General features: G+C 35.0%; 1 protein-coding gene across 6 annotated transcripts in view; it reads right to left on the bottom strand.

Moving 5' to 3' along the window:
* Nucleotides 1-27,157, bottom strand: part of Marchf1 (membrane associated ring-CH-type finger 1) — a 508,963-nt gene that overhangs the window by 194,929 nt on the left and 286,877 nt on the right. For 4 of the 6 annotated variants that reach the window (XM_070016532.1, XM_070016531.1, XM_070016536.1 and 1 more), the window contains one exon: nt 2,062-2,210. The exons of the other annotated variants lie outside the window; for them this stretch is intronic. In XM_070016532.1, the coding sequence (XP_069872633.1) occupies nt 2,062-2,172 (111 nt within the window). In that variant the 5' untranslated portion in view covers nt 2,173-2,210. The remainder of the gene's footprint in view (nt 1-2,061; nt 2,211-27,157) is intronic. 6 annotated transcript variants of the gene reach the window in all.

Below are 27,157 nucleotides of genomic sequence, written 5' to 3'. Positions count from 1 at the left end.
AACCTGACAGCTAAGATCTAGCAACACCTCCCGACTGACTGAGGAATCACGGGGCATAGATAGGGATGAGGATGCGATCCTTTCACCAATTTTTCAAGACGTCAAAATTTGAGAAAGACACTAGAGAAGGGAAGGATAAGAGAATCAAGAAAGAAATTTTCTAAATACATGGAACATCAGGAAGCAAATAGATCAGAAAGAACCCTTATAAGATCCCTAAGGGATTATAGTGATGGAATGTCAAGACCACAGAGATGAACATTTAAAATACTTAAGACTTAACATAACTCTTACATGTATATTCTTCCTCAAGTAAGAGGAATATTAAAATCAATATTAAAAATTGTTTAAATAGGGATACGGTGGACCCATTGCAACAATGAGATGTACAAGACGCTATGTTGAAAAACAAACTTTACAACTTTGGCGGGGGGGGGGGGGGGGGGGGGGGGGGGGGAGGGGAGGGGGGAGGCGGTGCAGAGGGGGACGGGCTGACGGGGGGAGATGGATGGGAAGGATAGGAAACAAAGGAGGAGGCAACAATGCTTGATAAGAAATGTACTCATTACCTTGCTCATGTAATTAATTGTAACCCCTCTGTATGATATTTTCACAATAAAAATATTACAATATTGATTTTAAAGGCTGGAGATTTGCACAATGCAGATAACATGGTCATTACTGCCATGATTTTTTTTTTGATGAGGTGCTGACATAACTAAAGGTCATGGACTTCGAAGGAATCCAGACTAAAATATCAATCTGAAATGCCATCCTCCCTACTCATTGGCCGCTGCATCACCAGAATGCAGTAACTATCCGCTGGATGCTAGCTCTATATCCAATCCTGGACACACAAAAAGACCACACTTACCACCTTCCTTGGAAGTTTAAGTGGGTCATTTGATTGGGCTCTCCATGAGAGCCCAGATGCACCGTGACCCAGTCTCTTGCTTTATCTTGGTGGCTGAAGATGCAATGTTCTTAAGGAGGATTTCACCCGGGTTAGACGATGACAGGAGGGAGGAACATGCTGAGATTTGAGGGCTCTGTGTTGTCTTGGATTGAGGTTATCCCCCAACAGAATACTAAATGTAGCTCGTGGGTTTAATTAAGCCAGTGGCTAAGTATCTCTTTCTATGAAAAGTGTTGGAATGGGAAGAAAATGTCCTGAAGAAAGTGAAACTGTGTGTGTCTGGTGGAAAAGCCAGGTCTCCAGAAATGATTCTTGTAATTCTTTCATTGTTGTCCAGCTACCTGTAAGTCCATTAACTTCTCTCGGCCACAATACACATTAGTAAAATGATGCTAATGTCAGGCTACCAGTAATAAGCAAAGCTCTACAATTTAATGGACTTTAATAAAATTATAGAATTTTATTTTCTTAAAAATTTTAGCTATTGCCTGATACTTGATAAATCCAGCTATATCTACAAACGGTGGGTAACACATGCTTTTGAATAATGAATTGCTTTTGCTAATGAATTCTCTTTTCCAAATCACTGGAAAACAGTGGCTAACTGAGCGCTATGTATTTGCACTTAATGCTGAAAACAAAAATGTGAAAAGTTATAGGGTTGATTTTTTTACTTTAAATTACTTTTGCAGCAGGTTAATTTACAATTTACAATTTGATGTGAAAATGTCAGTGTAGGAATCCTTTCATTCAGATATTTTTCAGACAAACATAGAAGAAACATACAGAAGTCCCAATCGGATTCTTTTAAATATGTTCACTTAACTCTGAACCTGTGTTTCATTATGTTGCCTAGAATCTAAGAATTATATTTCTTTAACAAAATGAGAATACAATTCCAAAGTAATAGAAAAAGAAACCTTTGCTTGATTATGTTAAATTCTGTATCATACTATTTTATTCATTGAAATGTTTAGACATTACAATTGATGTCCACTCATTGGACAATCTAGGCAAATAATGTACTACAAATACAAATACTATAATAAAGAAAACCAGCATTTCCTGGGAAGGCCGGGGCCTCCCCCAAGCTGTTGGAAAGCATGTCATTTCCATGCAAGGAACTGAGGTAAGTTTCCACTCACCAGCGTGGATGTTTGCGAGGTGTCAGTCAGGTCCCCTGAGCCCTCGGGTGTTCGCGTGCTGTGTGGGAATCTGTGAGGGTTCCGGGCTATTGCTTCACACCAGCCCAGCATTTTCTCCTTCCTCTTTTCCCTTTTCAATTCCTGAAATTCTGAAAATAATTTACATTCCCTGAAACATGTCACTCTGTTTATTTGTGTTTTGGAAAATGCACATACATGAAATTAAATCAACAATGTCATGGCCTACTCATAAAAATTGCTTTATTTCAATGAGAAAACTTGATAGGAAACTAAGAATATGCTGGCAATCATTAGTAATACCCTGCAGGTATTGAAATGGGACAATGAAAACTGTACACATCTTATCAATCAGTCTAGCATCGTATCTATCTATCTATCTATCTATCTATCTATCTATCTATCTATCTATCTATCTATCTATCTATCTATCTATCCATCCATCCATCCATCCATCCATCCATCCATCCATCCATCTATCTATCTATCTATCTATTTTATTGCAGGTCCTGGGGCTTGAACTCAAATCTCAGATCCCAGGTGCTGTCCTCAAGTTTTTGTTTTGGATTTTTGTTTTTGGGGTTTATGTTGTTGCTGTTTTTTGTTTTTTGTTGTTGGTGGTGGGTTTTTTTTTGTTGTTGTTTAAGGGTAGCACTCTATCACATAAGCCACAGCTCCACTTCTGGCACTTTTAGTAGTTTATTGGACATAAGAATCTCACAGACTTTCCTATCCAGGCTGGTTTCAAACCATGATCCTCAGATCTCAGCTTCCTGAGTAGGCAGGGTTACAGGCACAAACCACCTGCTCCCAACTCAGAAGGATTGTTTTTGTTCATTGAATCAGGTTCTAAGTGCTATTTTCAAAAATCTGTTCATAGGTATAGGTTCTTACCTTGGAAGCTAATAACAGGCATAGTTCCTGATGGAATCTACATCCAAGCACGTTATTTAATTCTAAGCGTGGTGTGGTCTGAAAAATGAGTCAGTAAGTGAGCTCATAGCTGGGTCAACATCACAAAATGTACTTGCACTGAACTAAATGGTCCAAGTTACTCTGGACATTACCTCTTGCAAAGGCGAGATGTCTAAAACTGCTGCCAATGGTAACATGACCCATTTCACAGTGCACCTTTCTAATACAGGTAATCATGCACTCTAAACTAATGATGAAAAGGATAGGAGTAGAAATATATAAGCCCGTAACATGGTCATTTATTACCAAGTATTTTGTGCCATACACAACTGTCCATCGTCTACTTTTATACAAATGACCGTGCAAGTGCAGTAGGTTTCTAAGTTGGTGTCTAAGTAAACATGTCAAATTAAACACCTATCTATGATGTCACTGGACACCAAGTCCATTCACTCCACTACACCCTTGCACCTTTATATAGTCAGTCACTCCCCTACATCCTCATGTGTCACATGACTATGTCAATAACAAATAATGTTTGATACAACCTGAAAGCTAATTGTCCTACAGAAACAGAAGAAACTGAACCCAGATTATTCATTCTACCAAGGAGAGAAATACTGTGACACCAATAGAGCAAATGTAGATATCATATCCATCACTAGTATAATCAACTTTAAAAAGTAACAGTCTTAAAAATCCTTATTATGTTGTTGTGAATAGAAATACTCTCCCCAACTCTTTGGTTTCTGGAACTCTCCATTAGGAGAAATGTTTGTCTCTTAAAAAATTCCTATCCACAGGGACTTTTTAACATAATTGAGAAACACTGGGTCCTCGGGAAAGTTTTACAGCCTACTTTTCCACTCCACCACCCTCAGTAATTAGAAATAGTTTATTGCAGGTCTTTAGTTAAATGCATTACACTGTCAATTAAATATCAAAAATAATGTGGAGTAATTATTTTTCACAGCATCCAAAGCAATTAGCAATCTGTTGTTGCTTTATAACATTTCAGGGATTCAAAATAGCATATTTCAGAGCACTAAGAAAAGTAACATAAAGAAAGGCTGCCCTGCAGATTGATGAGTTATTACTCGAGATGACAAAATACTCAAGTCAAATGGACCTGCACAGTGTAAACAGCGAAGAGATAAAAAAAACTTCCATAAAAAGTAAGTTAAGGACACTTAATGAAATATGTTCATGTTTGTATGTTTATCTGTATGTGTGCGTGTGTGTGTGTGTGTGTGTGCGTGTGTTGCTACTGGGGTGTGAATTCAGAACTTGAGCATTGTCCCTTAGCTTTTTCATTCAAGACTAGTGCTCTACCATGTGAGTCAGAGGTTCACTCCCATCCTTTTGAAGGTTAACTGGAAATAAGAGTAGAGTCTTGCTTGGATTTGCCTTGCCAGGCTAGCTACAAACTGTAATCCTCAGATCTCAGCCTCCTGAGTAGCTAAAATGACAGGTGTGAGCCTCTAGAACCCAGCCCTTATCACCTTTACTTGTACTATTTGCAGTGTGCTAAGCGTAATTGAAAATGGATGTCTTTATGCAAAAGCCAAATAACCAAAACACTTCAAGTACAAACAACATTCCACTTTGAAGTCATTGCCATTTACCTTCTTTATATCCAACTCTATGATTTAATATCACTGTAGTATGTAAAATAATGTTGAAATTGTGTTTGAATCAAAAGCATAGTAAGTGGTTCACCAAATGATGGTATTCTGAGTACTCCTTTATAAGGAATGTTTGGTAAGCCAACCAACTTCTTATTTCCTATTTGATTCTAAAGTCATATGAACTAACATTGCCTTCATTCATATCAGGCTTTGGATGTGCAGTGGCAGTGTTCACTCCTTACCCAGCCCACATTCACATGAAAATATTTATGGAGCGCCTATTAGCCTATAGGCACTGAAGACGTAATGGAACATCAATACAATGAGCATTACTTTGATTTTCTTGAATTGGGTTCCATGTGTTAGCACAGAATTACAACAGCTTTTATTACATTAATGAAGAGCACCCAAAAATATAATAAACACACAATGTTGGGGTACAGCAAGATTTTAAATAGTAACATGAAAAAAGGAATTTTGCCTGGTGACAACTGTCTAAAATGCATCATCTGATTTGGCTAGCTACCTGAGAATCAAAGCATTATCTGTCCAAATCAGTCTTTACCTGGCTCAAAGGAAGTAGCTTGTGTGTAAATGAAAAGTGATAAAAGGAACGAGAGAAGAAAATAGACTTGCACTGTCTCACCTTTTGAGTCTTTGTAGGTAATGCACAATTGCCCTCAGCAATCTCTTCTTTTCTACTGTTGTAAAACAGATTTGTACTATATTTTGGAGGCTTTGTTTCTCATCATTGATGTTAAAGTGTAGAATCTAGAAATGGTGGGGGCAAATTGAGAGAACTTAAAGGTTGAAAATGTTGATCACTGAGCTCCTGCAAACAAGCCTTCTTCCTCCACATGTCTAGGGTCCTTATCATGTGTGAGATTGTCCTGTCAGTCCTTAGGTGTGAGACTGTACTGTCAGCCAGACTTGGAGGCAAATTATATGCATCAATAATTAACCCGAAAGCACTTTCAACTGTAAGTATCATTAGTATTGGAAAAGGAAGTGGCCATTAAGCATTCATGTTAATTGCTATCCAGCCATTGAGCTAAGTTAATATGAGATGCAGCAATAAGCAACTTATATAATGAGCACAGGAAATTGAGATTTAACTAAGCTTAATTTTTAATATGCCACTTCAAGCAGATATTTAATTCAATAAATAGGAGAATAGTGCATTCGTGGTGGACTAAATTGACAACAAATTAAAATCAAGAGAGGGAAAAAATATCCCTAAAGCAATTGGGTGTATCTTAGGGAGAATAATTAACTTTGAATTAAGGAAATATATACTGAGCATTTCCTGTATGCCAAAGAATATGCTTAGAATTATTGGTGTAGGGATGGAAAAATCTAGTGCTTAGGGCCAAAAAGAAAATTAGAAAAGTACTCCAACTTTTACAAGCTGGTGTATATTAAGAGTTTTGGTAGCATCACACTGAACGTTAGGAAAAATGTAAAAGATGACATTCTTAACTTGGCACTGGGTGTAAAGGAAGGTTGATTTTGGAAGACTCTAAATCAACAAAATTCCAAGGAATTTCAATGAAAATGACAATACCAAAGGCTTATCCCAGTGCAGGTGCATTTTACACTCCAGAGGGATGCATCAGTCACTGGAGCAGACACATCAATCAGGCTGGGCTACAGCATACCCTCTTCCTGGAAAACACTGCAATGCTGTGAGAGAATTTGAGGTGATACTTCAGTGGGAATATCTCTGAGTTTTAGCTGCAAAATTGTTTCATTAATTGGTCATACATTAGGAACGATTACTCATTAAAGCATGGCTCAAGGGCAGAGTGGCAGCCCAGCAACACAAAGTCCCCAGTTCAAGGCCCCAGTACTTTCAAAATAAAAGGAATTTTTCTCAACGAAAAATTGGAACTGTCCACCCACCTGCGGATAATAATGGAGATTAATTTCCATCATGAAAGAAACAATAATGAAGCTGCATTTCTCTGAAAATGTTTCATGGATGTGTTAATGTGTGAGTGTGTTTTGCATGTTACCAAAGTTACCCTCTCAGGACTGGCAATATGGCGTAAGTGATAGAGCTTCTATCTGCTTTGCAAACATAAGCCCCAAGATGAATCCTCACTATTATTATTCCTTAAAAAAGCTGGCCAGGCATCAGTGGCTCATACTTGTCATCCTACTTACTCAGGACCCTGAGATCTGAGGATTATGATTCAAAAGCAGACTATGCAGGAAAGTCTGTGGGACTCTGATCTTCAATTAGCCACAAAAAATTCCAGAAATGGAGCTATGGTTCAAGTGGTAGAGTGCTAGCCTTGAGCAAAAAGATCTGAGGGACAGCACACAAGCCTTGAGTTCAAGCCCAGGATACACAAAAAAGAGTTATTCCTTAGATAGAAGAGAAATTATAATATGCATGCCTTTTCACACCAATTTCACTGAACTCAAATCTGGAACAACAGAAACTTCTTAAATGCAAGGTAAAAGAATAGAGAAATAAAACAGAATATCCCAGACCTATGGGATAGCTTTTAAAGATTTAACATATATATATATATAACTGGAACACCAAAAGACAAAAAGATAATAGAATTGAAGAACTATTTATTAGTTACAAGATTAATAATATACAATAGTCATCTAATTACTGACAGAAATGGTATATATCCATATACACTACTACTAAAGGTCAACTGGAATTTTAAATTAAAAGCCAATGCCCAATTTTATAGCACCAAAATATTTAAAGGATTTGTATGAAAATTGTAAAATTCTTCTAAAACACAAAATCTAAGTGACAATAGAGAAAGTGTGTGCTCACATATGTGAAGATGTGATATTGATAACATGTCAGTTTCTCTCAACTTTAATACTCATTGTAACTCCAATATAAATCCCAGCAAGCTATTTTGTAAGCACTAATTAACTTATTCACACTTAGAAAAGCACAAGTCCTAGAACCACTAATTCTGAAGGATAACATTAGGTATCTAGTTTCAAAACTTATTGTAAAGTTACAGTAATCAAGAAGGTGAGATACTAGAAAAATAAGAAATATATTCAACAATAGGTCTTGGTAGATAGTGCTTAAGCAGACTCACAAGTACAATCAACTTCTCCTTCTAAACTGGCAAAGGAGTTTTATTGGAGACAGAATATTCTTTTCTCAATAAATGCTCCTGAACGTCCATATATAAACCAAAATACTAAAAGGAATCTGGACATAGCCTTACTCCTTTCACAAATAGACAATAGACCTAAATCGAATTGTAAAGCTTTAAAACTTCTGGAAGAAAACAGATTTTTGTAAATGGCCTTGGGATAAACAATAAGGTATTGCTATAATACTAAAATCATGATTATAAAAGAAATAAGCTTAATAAGGTGAGATTTAATAAGATTGTGAACTATTCCATGAAAGACTTTTAAGACTAGCCACAGATTAGGGGAAAATATTTTCAAAATACGTAGGTGCTTATAGAAGACATAGAAGTCATATGTGAAAAATTCAACAAGAAAACAAAACATTAGGTGAAAAAGGGGCAAAGGTTCTAGACAGATAATTGCATAATGAAGATATTCATATGGAAAACATGTATAGGAACAGTTGGACATCATGTCATTAGATCAATAGAACCTACACACTTGTTATTAGAAAGACTAACCTCTCATAAATGGATGACACCAGAGGCTGCCAAGGATATAGAGTAACAGGAATGCTTAGCTTGTGGGAATACAAAATGGTACAGGCTCTTTGGAAGATTACTTGGTACTTTTTTTTTAAACCACAGAATCTAGCTATGTACTCATAAACATTTACTCAATCGATTTTAAAGTTTATGTCTCACAAAACTCTATACACAAATATTTACCACAGCTTTATTCATAATCACTTAAACCTGGAAACAACAAAAATGTCCTTCAAAAGTGAATGCATAAACAAATTGTGGGCCATCCATAGAATGATGTATTATTCATAAGTACATAGAAATGAGTTACAAAGTCATAAAAGGCTTTGTGAATATTAAGTTCATATTGATACTTCAATGAACTGAAAAGTTTTACTTCCTGTTTGATTCCAATGAGCAGAAGGTCAGTGCTATCATGACAACAAAATGACCAGTGCTAGGTAGTGAAGCTATTCTGTATGACACCTAGTGATAAATATCTCACATTCTGTATTTGTAAAAAAAAATTATAGAATTTCATAGCTTAATGTTTTAACCTTCATATGCATGCAAATTAGCTCATCATTTAAAATGTTGAGGATCTCAGCATAAAATACTATAAAACACTATAAAATACATAAAACACTATGAGAGATACCATCTGAATATACTACAAATATAAATTTAATATAATACCTCATTGAAGAAGGAGAGGGAAAATGTGCTGAGCTGAGCACATTTAGAAATGAATCTATATGATGCTAAGTGATATGAACCTCAAGATAGGGACACAAGAGGTTTTACCTTTGTTGCTGTTGTTTTATATGTACTATGTGATTATTTTGTTGCTTTTGTATGTTCTCCCATGGCATGACTCCTGTTGTCACTGTATTTGATTCTGGTGCCCTACATACTGTATATACATTTTTCTAATTTGGGGAGGGGAAGGGAAATAACAAAATGCTGAAACAAAGATACAGGTTGACCCACTCTAGCAATGAGATGTGCAAGACACTATGTTGAAAACGAACTTTACAATTTCGGGTGGGGAGGTGTTGGGGAGGTGGGGAAGGAAGGGATGGTAGGAGAAAAACAAAGGAGGAGGTAACAATGCTCAATAGAAAATGTACTCAATGTACTCACGTAACTGTAACCCCTCTGTACAGTATCTTTACAATAATATATATATATATATATATATATATATATATATATATATATAAGAAATGGATCTGTGAAGCAAGAGGCAAAAGATACTGTACATAAGTAGTGTGTGCTTGGATTCATACAATTATTCGCCATGGTGATATAGGATAATGATTCTGAAAATGCTAAAATATATTCTGGAATCCTACAATTACATAAATGTTTGATAGCAAGAGCCAGGTTTCTCAGTGTTGTAGACAGAGGTTGCAGTCGGGTGGCTGTGTAATGAGTCAGAGCTGAGGACATTACTGTGAACTCAGTTTTGGGTTATTATAGATGCATCCACATAATATGTAATGCATGGGTTATTATACATGCTTATCACTTCTCAATTTGTCAGCTGACCAGAACTAGAAGCAACTAGTAGTTATGAATATACTTTCTGCCACACCTTAGATGTCAATACTCTTCCCTAAGTGGCTGATCTCCAGGACAACAACTCTTGAGACATTGATAGTGCTAAGAAAGAAAGCACTAAAAATAGAACAAAACAAGACACAAATCAAACACTTCTTGGGGGTATGCCTCAAAGGGACAAAGGAGTCAAGAAAATAGTTCCCAAAGGGTAAAGTTAGTACATATGGAAAAACAAAATTAAGTGGTATCTGATTATTATTAGCCCCCAAATAAGATAAATATCGTGATTTTGTACAATGATAAAATGAATGACTGAATAAAAAAAAAAAAAGAAATGAACGAGGCCAAGTGCCGGTGGCTCACGCCTGTAATCCTAGCTATTCAGGAAGCTGAGATCTGAGGATTGCAGTTCAAAGCCAGCCCAGGCAGGAAAAACCATGAGACTCTTATCTCCAACAAACCACCAGAAAACTGGAAGTGGCGCTGTGGCTCAAGTTGTAGAGCTTTAGCCTTGAACTGAAGAGCTGAGGGACAGTGCCCAGGCCCAGAGTTCAAGCCCCACAAAGATAGAAAAAAAATGAATGAATACAGAAAAATATTTTCTGCAGAATTACACATTTTTTAGGAAATCCAACAGATTACTCAATTGTAGATTGCACATGGAAATGCTTGGAGTACAACTATGAAAGTTGAAAAGGAAAAGTAACTTTACAGTGGAAGAAATAGCCAAACCCTACCTCAGCCAGGTGATTTCTATAATGCAAAATTTACATGAGATGTGATTTTTATAAACAGGGTACTCTAACTTAGACATTTCTCTCTCCAGCACCCATAATCCCAGTCCAATTATGAGGGAAAAAAATCAAGTGAGGAGCATTCTACAAAGGACCTGACCAAACCCTCAAGGTCACCGAAGCAAGAAAAAGCTAACAAATTCTCAAAGCCAGGTGGCTTTGAATCCTGATTCTCAGATCTCAGCCTCTTGAGTAGCTAGGATTCTAGATATGAGCCACCAGCACTCAGCAGCCTGGGCAGAATTAGAGCCCACACAAGTCCCCCTGTTCTAAGGGAAGCTGGAGATAATGGCATAGGCCTGAGACACCAACAATGATCAGAAGCCAAAGTGAATAGATTGCTAGGCAGGTGGCTCAATTGTTGGGCCATGCCTCCATCTACTTTCATGCTGGGCATGCACCAGGACCCCGTATTCCTCCCTTCCTAATTGGGTCGAGCTGCTTCTGTGGGGGCAGTCTCACAGATTTTTCTGTCTCCAGCTGCCATCAAGCTGTTCATCTCAGTGTCCATGGTGATCTCTCCATGATGTCAAGGGTGGCACACCCTGTCCAGCTATGGCTGACGAAGGTTCTCACCTCTAACTGCGATCCTCCTGTTGTCAACCTCTCCCAAGTAGACAGGATTCTAGAGATGAGCCATGGGGGCCTGCATGCATGAGTATTCATTTGAATAAGATTTCTGAATGCATTTCTTGAATGTTAATGGTATCATAATACTCTGCAGGCTAACAAATGGTCGCCTTTTAATTTACTGAGATGGTATCTTCAAATATCTTGTAATTGATGATATCATCTCTCTATATAATTATATAATATATATTTTTAAAAAGTGAAGTGAAGCCAAGAGAGGTACAACAACCAAATGTGATGAGAATGATGGGTTACTAGGGAACAATAGTAGGTAAAAACAAAAAAAAATCGGAACAAAGTATGGGCCTTATTTAAGATAATGAAATAAGTAATGGTCCACACTAATATAAGATGTTAATACTAGGAGACAATAGATAGGTGTAAGGTACATGGGAACTTTAAAATTATGTTGGTAATTTGGCTATAAAGCTGAAAGTGTCCTAAAATTTAAGAAGAAATAATAGGAGAAAATACGAAATGTTGCTTCTGTTTTTCTCATATCTGTGAAAGAACATTGCTTTACTATATGTTTCTAAGAAATAATCAGAAAAGTTACATACATGCAAAGGCTAATGACTAAATATTCTAATACATTTTATCAAAAGTATTTGTTTCAGGTGTTTATTACAGAAAAAATTGCAGATAAAGTTAGAAATTTTGAGTAAAAGTAGTTTTACTATCTTGAGAGGAATAAATTAATGCCCTTAGGAGGCTGGCAGAAAAGTTTGCATTATTTTAGTACTCAGATGTTGAAAAAATGATTTTATTCAAACTTTCCAACAAAATCATCACATCTTGACTGACAATAAACCAGTATTTTGGAAATGAGGGATATGTTGAAATAGAAAAAGTTATAGAATTTAATCCAGTACCTTTAAAGAATAGATTTTGTTATGAGCACATTCTGTAATATTTTATTTATCCTGGGCATGTAACTATGTTTGTAAGCAAGCTTAAAAGCTATGAGTGCATAAGAATGCATAAGGTGAGCTTTCCGAATAACATAAAGATATCTGAATAAAATATTGCTTTTCAGTTTTCCCAGTGTGAGACATCTTTTTATTTTGAAAGATTAGTGAGACCTTGACTAAATAGTAAATATTTCAAATAGATTTATTGAGAAATGCATCAGCACATGGATTTAAGTCCTGATTATAATAACTTTGTTATTTTAAATAACATAAACCTCCACCTCAGAGACTCAGGGATTTATGTAATGTATCATAAAAGGTATTGGAGTATTTGTCTATTTGGTATAAAAGTATCTAATATACAATTTTATGAGAGTGGCACATCTTTATAAGTGTGACTGGATACTTTCATCAAATCTTTTACACACCTTTTATTGTTCAATTTAAAACTATCATTGCTGGGTTATATCATTATTTAGTATAAATGTGAACTCTATGTAGTCATTTGAAAAATGGACAAGACTATAAATACAGCTTGTGTAAATATCTGGGTTTAATTTGAGGACTTTTATATAAGCATAGATTTTTCTGATACTTTTTTAATCCTTAAGAATAAAAAATGTCTTATACAGATTTCTCTGTGTTTTGCTCATGTTAGGATATCATGTGCCTTATTTCCTTACCTCTCATATTATCAATTACATTTTCTATTAATTTCTTATCATCAAAGACATTATTTTTATCTTTTTGACATAACTCTTCTAGAGTAGTTACATACTTCTCATTTTATCTTCAAGGAAATTCAGAAGGCCATTAACAAAGAGTTAAACATTTTCTAATGTTCTTACCTAAACTACACTGTGAAGTAAGAAATATTGTTGGCTTCACTCTGAGCACTTATTAATGTTTAATCACCAGCTATTAGCGTACATCCTTTAGGCTAATTTTTAACCTAATGCTCCAAATGTGTCTTTGGAGCTTCCTCAAATACTATTTTTTGCAAACTATAAGATGTACATGATCTAGATAACCATATTTCTTTTTCTGTCTTTGGAGCTTCCTCAAATACTATTTTTTGCAAACTATAAGATGTACATGATCTAGATAACCATATTTCTTTTTCTCATATTTGCCAAAAGCCATAGTTCTTTTTACATATCCATTGTATAGCACTATTTATTTAACCACTCTTTTGTTGATGGATATATATACGATTTCTTATTCTAGCTTGATTTCAGTCTTGGTCTCCTAAATACACAGGACAAAGAACAAATCTCAATACTCAATAATGTCAACACATAAATATCAAATATTGATATCAATGGAGGGAAAATGGAGATTGTCAATGCAAATTATCTTCTATATATTAATGAAAGCAGAAAATTGTCACCCAGCTTTTAACAGTGTGCATGAAAATGTATAAATATGTTATGTACTATATATAAAACTAAATTCATACAGAGACACTTTCTTATGCTATGACAGAAACCATAAGTTACTTTAAATATGCATAGAATATTGGAATTGAATGAGTAAATACATTGTAGGAAATCATTCAACAGTTGACACAAAAAGAGAAAAAAACCTATAATTTGCAAGTATGGAAAATTATGAGCTTTTGAAGATTTCTAATTTTATCACAAAAAAAAGAAAAAAGGAGATACATAGATGGAAATATTCTCTCATATATATTCACACACACACACATACATACACACAAATGTGTATTTTGGAACTGATCTCCTGAAGGCTAAATCTGGGTGAACTGTAACTTCTAAAACGTCATCTGTGAAAATTCATCTGAAAATAAATTTGACATTTAAAATATATTCTGTTTCACTGTAGAGAAAAAGTCAAACTAGTGATAAAAGAAGAAAAGCAAACTTTGAATTTTGACACAATAAAATATAAAGAAGCTTTGCTGGACTTCACATCTTTCGAAGACTGCCTGTGTGGCGACAGCAAAGAACTGTTCAATCTGGGAGGATGATTTGGATTTCTTTCCAGAAAAGATGAATGAAGTCATATGGATTAAAAAGCTAAGTCCCATATGATAATGCTTTGTTGCCATATGCCTGAACACAGAATTTTAAGTTGTATTCCATAGTCTATTTACAGTATATGAAGTAGCTTCCCCAAATTTAATTCACATTGCACAAAAAAAGAAATGTCTGACACTTTAAATTATAGCCTAGTGAAGCAAGGTTATTTCAGCCAAAGGATTAAAGATTTGTAGAGGGGTAAGAAAAACAGGAATGAGTGGTGTAGTTTGGAGTTGGCATGAATGACGTTAGTAATATTCTGGTATCATGCTTTATGTCCTTGAGCATAGTCTAGGCCGATGATACTGTTGAGATTTATGCAAGCTTGACTAGGGCTTCTGAGCAATCAGGTATATATAGCAAGCTATTTTTTAGAATGTTTGTTACAAAGATGCCCTATGACCTTTGGTGATGGTAAATCCCAGTAACAAGAGTGACCTAATGGTATCGCTCAGATGATGAGCAGACTCAATTTTGCACATTCCAATAGGTTGCTGAAATGAAGTTCTGACCCGGTAGTCTGCAATTTCAGAACAGGTATAAAATCTTCCTTAGTTCCATTCATTTCGTGGTTGCTTTGACCTCAAAATGTACCATCAAATAAAAACACAAATTACGTATTAGAAGTTGATACTGTTGACAATTTCCTTCTATATACTGTCTATCAGATAATCCAAAGGAAGATAGAAAAACACCAAAACTTTTAAACAGTTTATCTACTAAAGAGTACTATTCTTCTACTAAGATAACACCAAAGCTATTAAATAGTATTAAGCCAATGACTATTCTAGAAGAAATTACATAGCTATATTGATGAATCCTCTCATGATTCAAGGCAAGCTTATATAATGTCTTGTTTCCATTTCTTATGTTGATCTATTAAGACACTATTGTCATCCATGACATGATGTGTGTTGAATTCTCAAGCTCAAACCAAAGAGAATATAAAAGTGGATTGATACGAAGTATATTGAGTGTTACAGCTGGGAAATACAAGGTCTAAGATATTTGTATACATAAATGTTGATATTATCCCAGGAGTTTGGAACTTACTTCAGCTACAGGGATAAAGGTGTAATGTATAATACTTCCTGTTGTTTAACAGTTAATCTTCTAGCTAGGCAAGACTTCCATGTGGTTTATCTATAGTAATATGGGGAAAAATAATGACTCATAATAGAATTACTTAATTTTTCTAAATTATATACTTGACATTTCCACACCACTATTGTCCTTAAGATGTATCTGAAACATTTTCCATTTGAAAAGCTTTTGTTTTCAAGAAATTCAATTATCCATTACCCTTGCCTTTGTCCAAATACTTTTAGGATATAAACAAAACAGAAGAGAGATGGTGCACTTGTGCAAGCATACAATTTTTTGGTGTGGTTTGCTGGCAAAGTTCAAATAGTGTTGTTATCTAACAATCATGACATATTACTTCCAATTAATTTAGTTCTGTGAAATGGAATCTCAAGTACACTTTTTCTCTTTCACTGTTCCAGTGAAGCAAACTGAGACAAAATAAGAGCAACAGCTAACATGGACACTGTCTTTTCTGTTGAAGCTCAGAGATATTAAGAAAGTTAGAAACAAAGCAATAAGCAGAAATTAAATCATAACTTTCATATGTAAAAATGCTATTTTTGCTTCTTGTGTTGTATGATTCTCAGACATAATCACAGAGTGTTGGTTTTTATGTGAAGCAGAAAAATTAAGTGTTCAGTAAAGACCTAACTGGGGTAAAATGAAATAGTTTTACTAGGGCATAACACATTTAATGCTATCTATCCCAATAACAAAGCAGTACTTCAGAGAACCCTGAATGGAAGTTTTGTCCTCTAACTAACTTTTTACTAAAAAGATACGGAAAGGCTGGATTAAACAATGAATTGACTTGCAGAAACATTTTCAATTTCATGTTTGGTTTGTTATGTTAATATATACCATGTATATGACTCTAGGAAAGCAGAAAAAATAATGGCCACAAGAGATACATTTTACGTTCACATTTTCATTACAAGAAAATTATATGCTCATTCCTTTATTCCTTTATTGTGTAGTTTTACAAAAATCACCATTGTTTGTTCATATTTAAGCCCAGGGATTCACTTATGATTATCCAAAATCAAGAGCAAGAAACAGTTTGCCTTATATAGCTTATTCAAATGACTAATTTCTTCATCTATAATGCTCAAAACTTAATGAGTTTTGATAGCCACAGAAGCATATTTGATGTTAGAATTTATTAGTAAATTAGTTTAGTTAAGAAGCAGCTTAAAGTTTTTGAAAAACTTCAAAAGAACAAAATTTATGACTCATAATAGAACAAAATTAGTCATGAGAGTTGGATGTTTTACTAGACATAACTAGAAATAAATCCCTAAATGTGCCGATAAAAGTGGAATTGAACCTTAATTCAAAATAACATTATGCATCCAGTAATGTGTTGGCCATTGTTTTGCTCAATGGAAAGTGGGCGTTTTGCATAGCTGTCTGGCAGCTCATTACCCTGAAAGGAACTAAATAGATTTCCTGCCCAAAGGGAAGATGAAGACAACACTCGGGGATGTAATGCCAGATCATGCTTCACATTTAAATCTTGTTAAGTGAACTCTTGAAAAGTGATAAATCTGTATCCGTAACAAAAGATGAAAACAGATTCCTCAAAGAATTGATCAGAGTCTGAAACTCCCAATGAAGAATTATCTGATATGAAAAACCATACTTACCTTTTCTATAATAAATAGGTAGGGTATGGTTAATAAGTTTTCTTCTTTGACTTCCAAAGTGATTATTATGTAGTAATGCTATATATATTCAAATAAAAATAAAGTCAAGCATGTATTACTTGCACTCAAGGAGAAGTAGGGATTTTTGTTATTGCAAATAATCTATACTTTCTAGATTGTCTATGTAAAAATGCTAGTTTCCTTGGGTGGGCATTTGTGGTGACATTTCACAACACGTATTTAGAAATAATAAACACGCTGGGAAAGTAAGACTCACTGGAAATTAGAAGAATAATCATTTTGTGAAGGGCTTTCAGCAGGTACTGTGCATTGTCTTTCTTTTTTGAAAGAAAAGACTGAAGAAAATTGAATTGCTGGAAAAGTTTTCCTTAAGGCTTCCTTTCTAGCTAGTTTATAGCTTATTTTACAGGGGGAGTAGTGAGCAGCTTGATAAAGTGTTCCAAATAAAAAGACTTTAGAAACTTGAGGAAAGAATGCCAATCATGTATTGTCCCAAGAGGAGCCTGTGACTATAATTACAGAAAGGAGGTAATTACAGAGATATGCATATGAAGACAAATTTGACAGTCTTATGATTTCACTATCTAATATATGTATGTATAATATATATAATTATGCATTATATAATACATATTATATATAATATATACATATTATATATAGTACATACATACACATTACATATAGGTAGGTAAATGTATGTATGTAAATAATATATAATATACATAATATATTACATATGTTATATAAACATATACATACATAAGTATATATGTGTATATCTATATACAGACATGTATAAACAAATATGAACACATACATATTTATATGTGAAGCACAAACCATAGGGTATGTGTAAAATGTGATTTTTTTCTTCAGCTCTTCCCATAAAATCCTGCAAGGCCCCAGAGGAGAAGAACAAAAGAACACCCAAATGACAGATTTTGCCAGTGAGCCAAGAAGTCACAGTGCTGTATTGGCCCACGCTTGAATTTTTGTGTCTTAACTACACTACAGTTTTTTTTGTAGCTACAGCAAATCATCTGTAAAAGTCATATTAACACCGCTTACATAAAACTGGGTGGCTACCAGGATACATATCAGGCATGGATGAGCTAGAGAAAATATTCAGTGAGAAATCTGGTACCTAAGGAATCTTGTTAAAGACAGGATCAATTATATTCTGGGAGAAATTTTATTCCCCTGAAGTGCCTTTTCAGCTTTATTAGCAAAAGTTTATTAGCAAAAGTTTATTAGCAAAAGTTTAGTTTTAGACAAATTCCTAAAATGTTCTGCAAACTTGTGGATTTTATATACTTGCTTTTGGGATAGCTCATCATTCTTCACATAAAGATTTATATTTGTTCTTCTTAAAGTTGATCCAAGTTTATAAGGGAAAAGGGAAAAAGCACATTTCACATAAATCTTAAGTTTGCCCTTTAACCACAGAGAAGTTTAAGTCTTTGTTGTACTTGGTGAAATTTCTAAGATACTTTTTGAAAATTTTACCTCCCGTTTATATATTTCTATAATCTCCCACTTTTTGCAATTCTACTTAGTTCAGGATAATTCATGAGTGCAGAATTCATTTAAAATTTTTCCTTACCTACCACACACACTGAATTTTAGTATTTACACATCCACAGTGGCCATCCTTCAAGTTTGATCACACTGTTTAAGTCGTTTTGTAACCTACACAAGTGATTCCCAAGCAGTTCACTGTCTTGATTTTTTTAAAAGAACTCTTATTCTAGGAAGCTATTGATGTAAAAAGAAAGTTCCAACAATGAAATGTCATAAATGTAAATAGTTTTTCACAAATTTCTTCCCAAATAACCTCAAATTGATGCTGATTAAAACTGCAAGGAAGGAAAATTACTCCCTTACTTTCCCTGTCATAAGATTCTGTGAGAATACTCATGACTTCCACAGCCTGACTCATTCACCAAAGATAGAACAGACGTTGCAAGTCTTCTTTTTGGATTGACTTAAAATATTGGAATCTTTGCCTTTATTGCAAATTCTCTGATTTAGAAAGTAGACTCAGTTTTTCCAGGGTTGAACCAATATACAAAATTATGGCCACAAACTGCCTATTTTGTAAATTGTTAGACTCTCCTTGAAAAATATACAATGAGGTCTGCTTAAATCCAATGTTCAACAGGCTGTTGGGGTCATTACTTGTGTTACAGAAGTGACTGACTCAGATCAGGGGTGCTGAAGAGAGAAAATTAAAGTACCCTTTGACAGCTAAGCAACTGATTCTTCAAACACAGATAAAAGTAAATGTGAGGCAGAGAGAATAACAGAATTAGAGAACACTAAATGATGAAGACATATGTGCTGAGTAGATCAAGAAAATAAAACATTGCAATTATAATACAAACTTCATAAGATTATTAGATATAATCTATTTGTTTTAAAAACAAAGCTATTTCCAGAGAAACTGTCGATAAACCCCAGAGAGCAAGAATGGACAAGAATATTTAATTGAAGAATAGAGCTTCTTAAGTGGTAGGACATTTGCTTAGAAAGTATAAGGCTAAATTCAATCCCCAGTGCCACTAAAGAAGAAAAGAAAATAAAAGGAAAATATAGAAAAAGAACCAAGTTTCAACCCCTTTCTGTTTCCTCTGGTCCAGACTCATTTTTCAGAGTCCTCTTCAATTGTCACCAAGTCAGTTTACAAATTATAGAATTACTATGTTGACGATGGAACTTAGCCTCAAGATTGTTTCATCCCATGAAACTGTTATTTTTGTTAAGACCTTCCATCCTCTCGGGCTCCTAAACTAGAAACATAGATGTCATCAATGGATGTTATCGTCGCCATATTTCTAGTCAGGCACCATCGTAGAGATTAACCTCAAAGTCCATCTCAACTTCAGTCTCCATTTTCTGTCTGTCCCTGTCTCTGTCTCTGTCTCTGTTTCTGTCTCTGTCTCTCTCTCTCCCTCTACTGTAATTTAGATAATTCTATTCTCTTTATGAATATTAAATAGATAATTCTATTCTCCTTATGAATATTAAAATCGCTTCCTATCTGTTCCCTGTACTTTAAGATGTCCTGTGTTGGGGCCTCTGTACAGACATGCATAACTAGCAATTTGAAATATTCTTGTGGAACAGGATGGAGGTTAGGGCTAAGATAGGGCTAAGGTTGCAGATTTGCTAGTTATGACTATAGAAGTAATCCTAGAAATCAGGGAAGTCAGTAGTATTGGCTTAAAAAAGAAAAGGGAAAGGGGAAAAGGCTGAACAGACACAACAAAGGAATGTCAATTGTTCTTTTACGTGTAGATATAACTTCTTTCATTAATTTAATAGTTAAGCTGGAAAATTAACAAAGTGGATGCTCTTTTACAATCTTACATGTCGATAATTTTTTTTCATTAGCTCATTAGTGAAGTTAGAAAATTAACAAACTAGATTTTCCCAATTATTAAAGAATTTTGATGGTTGAGAGGGCTCCGTAGAACAAAATGCTAATAATATTTAATGATTAGTCAGCCATAAGAAAACAGATTATTTTATGAATACAATATGAATTAATTCTGTTAAACCATTTTTAATTACTATCAATTATTGGATGTTTTGGGAGGCATATAATAGCCTCAAAACATTTTTTTTTAAGCCACAGGTCTCTAAATAATATATAATGTTCACGTTTAGCTCTACAGTGAGTGTATTAAGAACCATGTCATATAAGTGATAATGACAGGCTTATATTACGAGGTCCTCTGGTCTGTCATCACTTGTGATCTCCAGATCAGTTATTTTCATTATTAAAGAAATATTCTTGATTAAATGTCTAAGTGACACAGGCACCAGTGATTTAATCTCAATATGTTCATCATTAATCTTTAAAAAGAAAACTTGTCTCAGAGTTCTCTGTGTTCTCCCTCCAATAATATTTCTCCATCCTTACTGTCCACTTAAATCAACTGAAGAGTTTTGAAAAAATTTGCCATTGTTATCAATCTTCTCTCTGACATTTTTAGTGAATTGGTTTAGATTTGAGTGTGGGCACTATTTGTTTTTCCTAATGAACAGACAAGGTTAAAAATCATTGATCTACATTTTTCCCTGTTGCCTGGAATATTGTCTATACCTTATCAGATTTTATCATCAACCTACATTCTCTTTTCTTTGTTTTTCTTTCTTTTTCTCCCTTTTGGCAGAACTTGAGTTTGACTTCAGTTCTTTGCTTTGCTTGGAAAAGCAACATTTCAAGTTAACATGACCAAAACTAAACAGCCATTTCCCAAAATTTTGCAGCTTCCCAATCATGAATTACTTGCTTACATACAAAAATATACTGTATATATAAAACATAAGTACAGGACGATGTCTTAGTTTTAGTGTTCCACACCTTGATCTCCCTGCTTATGTTTGGATTTCTATAGTGGTCCTCACAGACCATTCATAGTGACTTTATAAATTGTAGTATTTGAATTTATACCATGAGTTACATCTTTAGGTAATTAAAAAATCATGAGATGGAGAAAGGGTTTGGAGGAGGGGTGTGTATAGTTTTTAAAACTCAGAAATTGAAAATAAAAGATAAAATTTCAAACCTTTAGGGTGAAATACAAATGGAGATGAAATGGTAACTATTTGTAATTTTGCTCTCGTTTTGGTTCCAATTGGTGGCACTTGTGATAATGACTAATTAGGCATTTGCAGCAGTTGTGCATGATTAAGGAAATCTTGCTATATTAAATGCTTCATACTTTATGCAATTATGTATTTATAAATTAATCAATTTCTATACAATGTGAAAATTTCCCATATTAAATGTATAAAAAGTATTTTATAAAATATATCTTAAAACTTAGATTTTGTAGACAGTGAATCATGAAGACATAGCTTACTTAATACATGGAAACAGTGATAAAAAAGACAGACAATAATTTTGAATGATTTTGAAAATTTGTCATTTTTAACCACTTACTTAGTAAAATTTAAATATCTTCAGAATTTATAAATTTTTACTTTTAAAATAAAGTGGCTCTCAAATTTTGACACTCATTAAATATAATTTGCAATTAGTCTTTCAAATATAATGGAGAAACTTTGCATATTGAAAAAGCAATTTTAATAAGCAATAATAACAATAGTAATGCATGCTACTTTACATTTATTTTAATGAACAATTCTTACAATGAGTTTTGAGTTTTCTATATTTTAGTGCAATTATACTAAATTACTTTAATCCTTTATTATTATTGCTAGCTTTTAAATTATATAAAAACAAAAAAATAGTTATTTTGGTGAATACAAGAAAGTAACTTTTCTTGAATAATACAGACTACTACATAAATGCAGATTTTACTACATTATTCAGCCAATTATTTGTCCATTATCAAGGCAAATAATTATTGTTGGTGCAAGATATGAACAAGAACAATTAAATCAATTTTTTCTATGAATTTCTGTGAAATTGTGTCCTTCAGAAGCATGTCTTCTTACTTTCTGAACATAATATGTGTAGTATATTTACGCATCATGCATTATCTTGATTTTGAGCAAATGTTTCCCCTAGGTTACTGCAGGCATCCTTTACGCCTCCTGGCAGTGAATGTCTGGCATCCCTCAGTGATAAGGGAGAGAAGCCTTTTTGAAGGCTTCTTTACAGGATTGGGACTATGGTAATGCTTTGAGGAGATTGTCTGCCTACCAGCCTCATGGACAACAGTGTTAACGTAAGGATAGCAGGAAGTGGCTCTAGACCTCCACAATCAGGATGCTGCCCCATCCAGGCACACACTGAAATGCACAAACTCTTCCCAGTTCACTGTAGAAAATACAGTGAATAAAAAAATCAGCCAACAAACCCTGGACTTGGCGTCCACTGTGTGCCAGTCTCTTGTCTAGGCGGAGGAGGGCCAGTAGACATGTGAGGTTTCAACCCACCATTGCATGCAGAGCAAGGAATAGAGGGAGAGATTTGGTTGGCATCAAAACTGAGAAAAGATAAAGGACATATAGAATAGAGAAAAGATAGAGGATCTGTAGTATATAGGGAAACACTATCTGACAACCTATGAACAGATTTAATAACAGAAACACATCAATGAACTTTACTTGGGCCTGACCCCAATAATAACAGTAGAAGGAGTATGGGTGGACTCTGGATTAAATGTGAGAGCAGCCTGAACTCCACTTCCTTTTCAGGAGTGGACATGGTGGTCTAATGTTTCCAGACTATTATCTCCTCAAAAGAGCATCATGAAAATGAAATATCTTGATTATGAGGTGACCCAGAGCGAGTGAACCTTTCTATAAATACAATAATAAATTCTACATCGCTTCATGAAGGAAGGTACATAAATAGTGAATTGTGGGTACTGTCTGCCGCATCAACGCCTACTTACTGATTTATTTCCATTTCCTACAGGGCAAGAGACTTGCTTCTCATTTTAATTTGCAGAAAGGCAGTGCTTCTCAGAGTAGAGATGAGAGGAAATTTGGGCATGTCTGCTTCTGAAAGTGCTTTAAAAAAAACTCCACAATTATAGGAAGCATTTGTCACTGAAGTAAACATGCAATGTGTCTCTGGGATGTGCTGGTTATACATGAGCCAGAGAATTCTTTTTTTGCTTTTTGCCAAAGCAAAGACAAGATAGAATGCCAATTCTTCACATATGCATTGATTCCTGACCATCTCCTTTGAGGAATAGTAGTAGTATGAAGAAACAGCTCCTCTCATGAGGAAATAACATTTCTTTACCATGACAAAGAAATCACTAATATACTTTGATTTCAGTAGAGAATCAGGGCACAGTGGGAATCGTGTTTTGATCCTGTTTTACATTGTAATATAATTTTACAAATCAGAAGCCATGCCTGCCTAACCTGGCGACTCCCACCTAACTTCATTCACACAGATATTCCTATCACAAAGCTTCTTCATCCACCATCTATGAGAGAATAAAAATTGCTTGTCAATAATAAAGACAGTCGCCGATGTCACCATATTTTCCATGTTCCATAACAAACGCCGCAGCTCCTATGGTTTTGTGCCAGAATTAAGAAGTGAAATGAATTCCTTGGATTTAAATCACTCACCCCCAGGTTATCATGGTTACAAAAGGCCAGAAGTCAAAAAGGTTAGCTTCAGAGTCAGGCAGACTGAGACTGAAACTTTGTTTATGACTGCCATTAGCTGTATGACAAAAAGAAAATGTACTTGATACATCTGAAAGATAGTGGCCGTTGCCTCCTTTTCTAGAAGGCCGATATGGGCTCTTCCCAGGCTTCCACAGACACAGGTGTCAATGCCGGAGTGAGAGGAAATGGACAATGAGGGAAAAGGCATCGCCCACCTGGCTTCTGGGTCTGGCAGTTATGGCACTGCAGGCATGAGAACAGATGAAGTAGCACAGCAGCATGATTGGGGCATTCACTGAGGTCACTGCCAAGCTGTAGTTAAATCAAAATGACCCAGGGTGCCCCAGGGGTGCTGGAGAATGCAGGGGACCCTGTTGATTCCCAAGGGAGGAAAAATGCCCCATCCCCCACTCTGCCTCCTCCACTGGATATGTCCTTTCATTCACTAGTGGACTTTATATTATTATTTAGTAGCTGTACAAAGGAGTTTGATGATTCATCACCCTAAGTCTGGTGATGAATTCAAAAGGTATATTGATCCAATGTCACCCCTTCCCTCATTCTCTCCTACTTTGCCCTTCCCATCCCTGCCCTCAAATCATGTAGTTCAACTTTTACCTAATGTACATTGAACAAAATGACTGTATTTGTTCACTCTTCCTCCTCATTTCACAAGACTTCCCCCAGCATTGCTCTCCTCTCTCTTTCTCTCTCTGTCTCTCTCTCTCTCCATCTCTGTCTCTGTCTCTGCTTCTCTCTCTCTCTCTCTTTAAATTTCCTGCTATTTATTTAAACAATTGACAGTCATTTGGAATCTTTTTTAAAAAATTTAATTAATTTGTTTTAACGGATACAAAAACAACTATCCACAAGACTGTACATATCTACAGTGTCCTAGATAATGTTTGGATACATATATGTATATGTATGTATATATATATGTATGTATGCATGTATATATATGTATATATATACATATATATATTTATATATATGCTGTGAATACATTCTCAATCAAGGTAAACATACCTAGTTTCTCAACCATTTCATTACTTTATGATGAAAACACTACTTTCTTCTATTGGGCACTGGCGGCTCAGACCTAGCAACACAGGTGTGAGGATGGTGGTTCAAAGCTAGTCTGGGCACTGAAGTTCATGAGAAGTGAAGGTATGGTTCAAGTGGTGGAGGATTAGCCTTCAGAAAAAAAACACATGGATAGAACCCAAGGCCTGAGTTCAAGCCCCAGGACCAGCACATCAAAAGAAAAATAGTAATAAATCATTTCTTCTATATTTTTTGAAATGCACAATAGCGTATCATTATCTGTAATCATCCTACTGTGCAATAGCACACCGAAACTTCTTGCTATTATCTAATATGACTTCGTGCCCATTGATAAAGTTTTCCATATCCATCTTTCCCATAGCTCTCTTCAGTCTCATAACCAGCATCCTTCTAGTCACAGCTTTGCTAAGGCCAACTTTTTCTGGGTCACACGTGTGAGATGAAATATGGTGTAAGGTGGGTTTAAGGAGCACGCTCTAGTCAGATACTTTGTGAGCTGAGCTGCCATCTGCCCACATCGGCTCACTCTGGGTCCTCCTATCAGAACCTAGAGGCTGAGCCCTGTGACCCCCAGGCTCCAGGGCTGCTTTACTGGAGAGTTCATATGGGACTCACTGGTAGAGGGTGAGATCTGAGGAGAAAAGGAGAAGTCAGCGATTTTGAGTACTCATGAGTCTGGAATCTGAACTAGATGACTATAATCCCTGTCTCTTCTGGACCTTAAAATGGTAATGACTCCTCCCCTTCCTGCATCTCTGTGTAGTTGGTCAGCAATTCTTGCGAGACCTACTCTATCTTTTATTCTCTCTGCTTTGAGAAATGTCTAGTTTTCCAATAACATTCAATAACATTTTATTTATGTTTTTATTAATTACCCTTTCTTGTTTGTATTGCACTCGTGGGCCATGTTCTTTGTGCTCTAATAAGTGTTATGTTTGCAAGACCTATGAACTTTTGAATTTGTAAAGCTTAAGTTCTCAAAATTCTATTAAAATGGTTAAAAAATATCTTCACTGGTAAATTTTCTGCCAGATCTCAGATTTCCATCTGTAAGTGGGTAAATATTCACAGAATTGTACTGAGTTTGAAATGTCTTCTTACAACTTACATTCCTTTTATTTTCCTGACTTTATATTACTTAGCACAATCAACCGGTATTTCAAAAGGCAAAAGCAAAAAAAAAAAAAAGGCTTTGAAGTTCAGGGAATACTATGAGAGTGAAGTAAAGGCACATGAAGCCTGGTCAGGCAATATATATTTGAGAGACTTATTATACATGTTTTAATAATTATTATTTATATACTTTCAAATTGGCAGAAGACAAACAGAAATTAAATTTCCACCCTGAGAAAATAAGTAATTGTCCCCCTGTCTTCATACATAGGCAACATAGATCAGGTACTTTCCTGGCTTATATGGTGAATAATTTTAATTTAATAATTTTAATGTAATGAAGAAAATCAAGAATAAAAGGTGTTAGCCACAAAATATATGCTCACGACTCCCTATGAGATTATTTGCACATGCACATTTCTCTCTGGTTTGTGTTGTCATTTTTAAAGGTTAACATAAATTTCTGGAGTATATACATCTACAGGATAATTTTTTTCATCCCCCAAAATATGTTCCACCAAGGAGTATTTCTGCCTACAGAAATTTATGAACTCTCTCAGCTCACAAAAACGAAAGAAAGCAAAGACCAAAAAAGCCATCATCACACAGCAAAGAAAGACTTTCCAACAAAATCCCACAATACCCTGCAACGTCCCCTAGGGATCTGTCTTTGCCTGTCTTGTGTACTACTATCAAATAGTGGAACACTGATAACTTTTACCTTGTAAACACCAGTAAGAATGGAGCCAAACCTGATTTCTGTAAGTTACTGCCAAAATCACCACAGAACAACAAACTGAGGCGAACTTTTCTTCCTCCTTCGCAAAGATTTTCCTAGGTATTCATAGTCCTGGAGGAAATTAATAGCATACTACATCTTTCTTTTATTGGCGAATAA

Source organism: Dipodomys merriami, unplaced genomic scaffold (assembly GCF_024711535.1).
Source record: "Dipodomys merriami isolate MVZ:Mamm:240054 unplaced genomic scaffold, mDipMer1.0.p SCAF_12, whole genome shotgun sequence".
In the NCBI taxonomy this organism is placed as follows: Eukaryota; Metazoa; Chordata; class Mammalia; order Rodentia; family Heteromyidae; genus Dipodomys; species Dipodomys merriami.
Note: the sequence above shows the minus strand (reverse complement) of the source record. Positions and strands in the feature narration are given on the sequence as shown.